Source organism: Rutidosis leptorrhynchoides, chromosome 9 (genome assembly GCF_046630445.1).
Source record: "Rutidosis leptorrhynchoides isolate AG116_Rl617_1_P2 chromosome 9, CSIRO_AGI_Rlap_v1, whole genome shotgun sequence".
NCBI lineage: Eukaryota > Viridiplantae > Streptophyta > Magnoliopsida > Asterales > Asteraceae > Rutidosis > Rutidosis leptorrhynchoides.
In genome coordinates, this window is record NC_092341.1 from 63,295,438 (window position 1) to 63,298,123 (window position 2,686).

The window sequence follows — 2,686 nt, forward strand, 5'->3', positions numbered from 1 at the left end:
CCTTTTTAAATGCTTTTGCAACAGATATATTTTTGGGACTGAGAATACATGCACTGCTTTTATAATTGTTTTACGAAATAGACACAAGTAATCGAAACTACATTCTATGGTTGAATTATTAAACCGAATATGCCCCTTTTTATTAAGTCTGGTAATCTAAGAATTAGGGAACAGACACCCTAATTGACGCGAACTCTAAAGATAGATCTATCGGACCCAACAAGCCCCATCCAAAGTACCGGATGCTTTAGTACTTTGAAATTTATATCATGTCCGAAGGAGGATCCCGGAATGATGGGGATATTCTTAGTTGTGAATGTCGGTTACCAGGTGTTCAATCCATATGAATGATATTTTTTTGTCTCTATGCATGGGACGTATGTTTATGTGAAATGAAAATATGAAATCTTGTGGTCTAATAAAATTATGAAATAATTATTTATGCTAAACTAATGAACTCACCAACCTTTTGGTTTACACTTGAAAGAATGTTTATTCTCAGGTACGAAAGAAATCTTCCGCTGTGCATTTGATCATTTTAAAGATATTACTTGGAGTCATTCATGACATATTTCAAAAGACGTTGCATTCGAGTCGTTGAGTTTATCAAGATCATTATTAAGTCTATTATAGTTGGATATATTATGAAATGGTATGCGTGTCTGTCAACTTTAGAAGTAATGAAAGATTGTCTTTTCAAAATGAATGCAATGTTTGTAAAATGTATCATATAGAGGTCAAATACCTCGCGATGTAAACAACTGTTGTGAATCGTTTATAATCAATATGGACTTCGTCCGGATGGATTAGGACGGGTCCTTTCAAATATACTTCGTTAGCCGAGTACATCAAGGAACAAAGCTGAATTACCTAGAACTTGAGAAGCTCACCTTAGCGCTCGTCCACACAGCCAGGAAACTCAGAAGATACTTCCAAGCAAATCAGATAGTTTTGCTTACCAACAAACCAATCAGGTAGGTGCTCTCGAAACATGAAAAATCGGGGAGAATGGCCAAATGGGCCATTGAGCTAGGTGAACATGACATTGAGTTCATAGTCAGGCACGCAAATAAAGGACAAGTTCTGGCATACTTCATCGACGAAACGGATAGCACCGATGAAGAAGATGCAAAGAACTCTACTCAAGTCATCACCTCGAGGATTGAAAATGAAGAATGGAAGTTGTGCACCGATGGTATGTCAAGTTCTGATGGATCAGGTGCTGGTCTGATGTTAGTAAACACCGAAGGAAAAGAGTTTACTTACGCACTCCGTTTCGAATTTGCAACAACTAATAACAAAGCTGAGTACGAAGCGCTACTTGTGGGACTGAGAATGGTGAAGGAATTAAAGATCCTCCACCTTCGTGCTTTCGTCGACTCACAACTAGTGGCTAACCAAATCATGGGCACTTTTGAAGCAAGGCAACCCACCATCCAACAGTACTTGACAAAAGCGAAGGAACTGATCGAAAGCTTCAAAAGTTTTGACATCGAACATGTCCGAAGAAGTCAAAATAAGAAGGCAGATGCACTGATCAAACTCACTTCGTTGACATTTGAACATCTTGCAAAGGAATTCTTGGTGGAAGTGCTAGAAAAGAAATCGATCTTAGAGGAAGAAGTCAATGATCTCATACAAGAAGATGATGTAACATGGATGACTCCATTGCAAGTATATCTTGAAACAGGAAAATTACCAGAGGATAAAAACGAAGCAAGGAAGATAAGGATAAAGGCACCCTCCTACAAAATGATGAACGGAGCACTATACAGAAGATCCTTCCTCACTCCATGGCTTCGATGTATAGGGCCAAAGCAAGCTACTGTTATAATCCAAGAGATGCATGAAGGGATATGTGGTCTCCACGCAGGACCAAGGTCGGTAGTAGCAAAAATCATGAGGCTAGGTTACTATTGGCCTACAATGCACCATGATGTGACTATGGTGCTACAAGCTTGTGAATCCTGTCAAATTCACTCGAATGTCCTGAGACTGCCCAAGCAAGAACTAGTCTCTGTTACCTCAGCTTGGACTTTCATGAAATAGGGGATAGATATAGTTGGACCTATCAACGACACCCCTGGAAGTCCAAGATTTCTACTAGTAGCAATTGATTAATTCACCAAGTGGGCTGAAGCAAAACCCTTGGCAGCAATCACCGGTAAGCAAGTAGAAAAGTTTGTTTGGGAGCACATCGTATGCAGGTTCGGAGTTCCCAAAGAAATAGTCTTGGATAATGGGAAACAGTTTGCAGAAGGGATTTTCCCAAAATTCTGTGAGCAATTGAAAATTCAGCAAAACTTCACCTCGGTATATCATCCCCAAGGAAACGGATAGGTGGAAGTAACCAACCGAGATATAATCAAGGGAATTGAGAAACGCTTAGGAAAATGCAGAATGGGATGGGTCGATGAGCTCCCCTTGGTGCTATGGGCACACAGGACGACACCAAAGCGAAGCAATGGAGAAACACCCTACAGCCTAGCATACAGAACGGAAGCTGTCCTTCCCGCTGCGATACTGAAATGTCCCGTTCTTATTGATTAAAAACGTTCCATATTAATTGATTTCGTTGCGAGGTTTTGACCTCTATATGAGACGTTTTTCAAAGACTGCATTCATTTTAAAACAAACCATAACCTTTATTGCATCAATAAAAGTTTAAAAAGCTTTACGTAGATTA

The 2,686-nt window shown here is 39.7% G+C and overlaps 1 protein-coding gene across 1 annotated transcript; it reads left to right on the plus strand.

Annotated features, from left to right (window-relative positions):
- Nucleotides 1-1,008: 1,008 nt before the first annotated feature.
- LOC139868110 (uncharacterized) lies at nt 1,009-2,049 on the plus strand. The gene has a single exon (XM_071856446.1). The coding sequence runs from the start codon at nt 1,009-1,011 to the stop codon at nt 2,047-2,049; it is 1,041 nt and encodes a 346-aa protein (XP_071712547.1).
- Nucleotides 2,050-2,686: the final 637 nt, after the last annotated feature.

What these genes read in the sequence shown, in the direction of transcription:
- LOC139868110 (XM_071856446.1), top strand. Translation starts at nt 1,009, where the DNA reads ATGGCCAAATGGGCCATTGAGCTAGGTGAACATGACATTGAGTTCATA.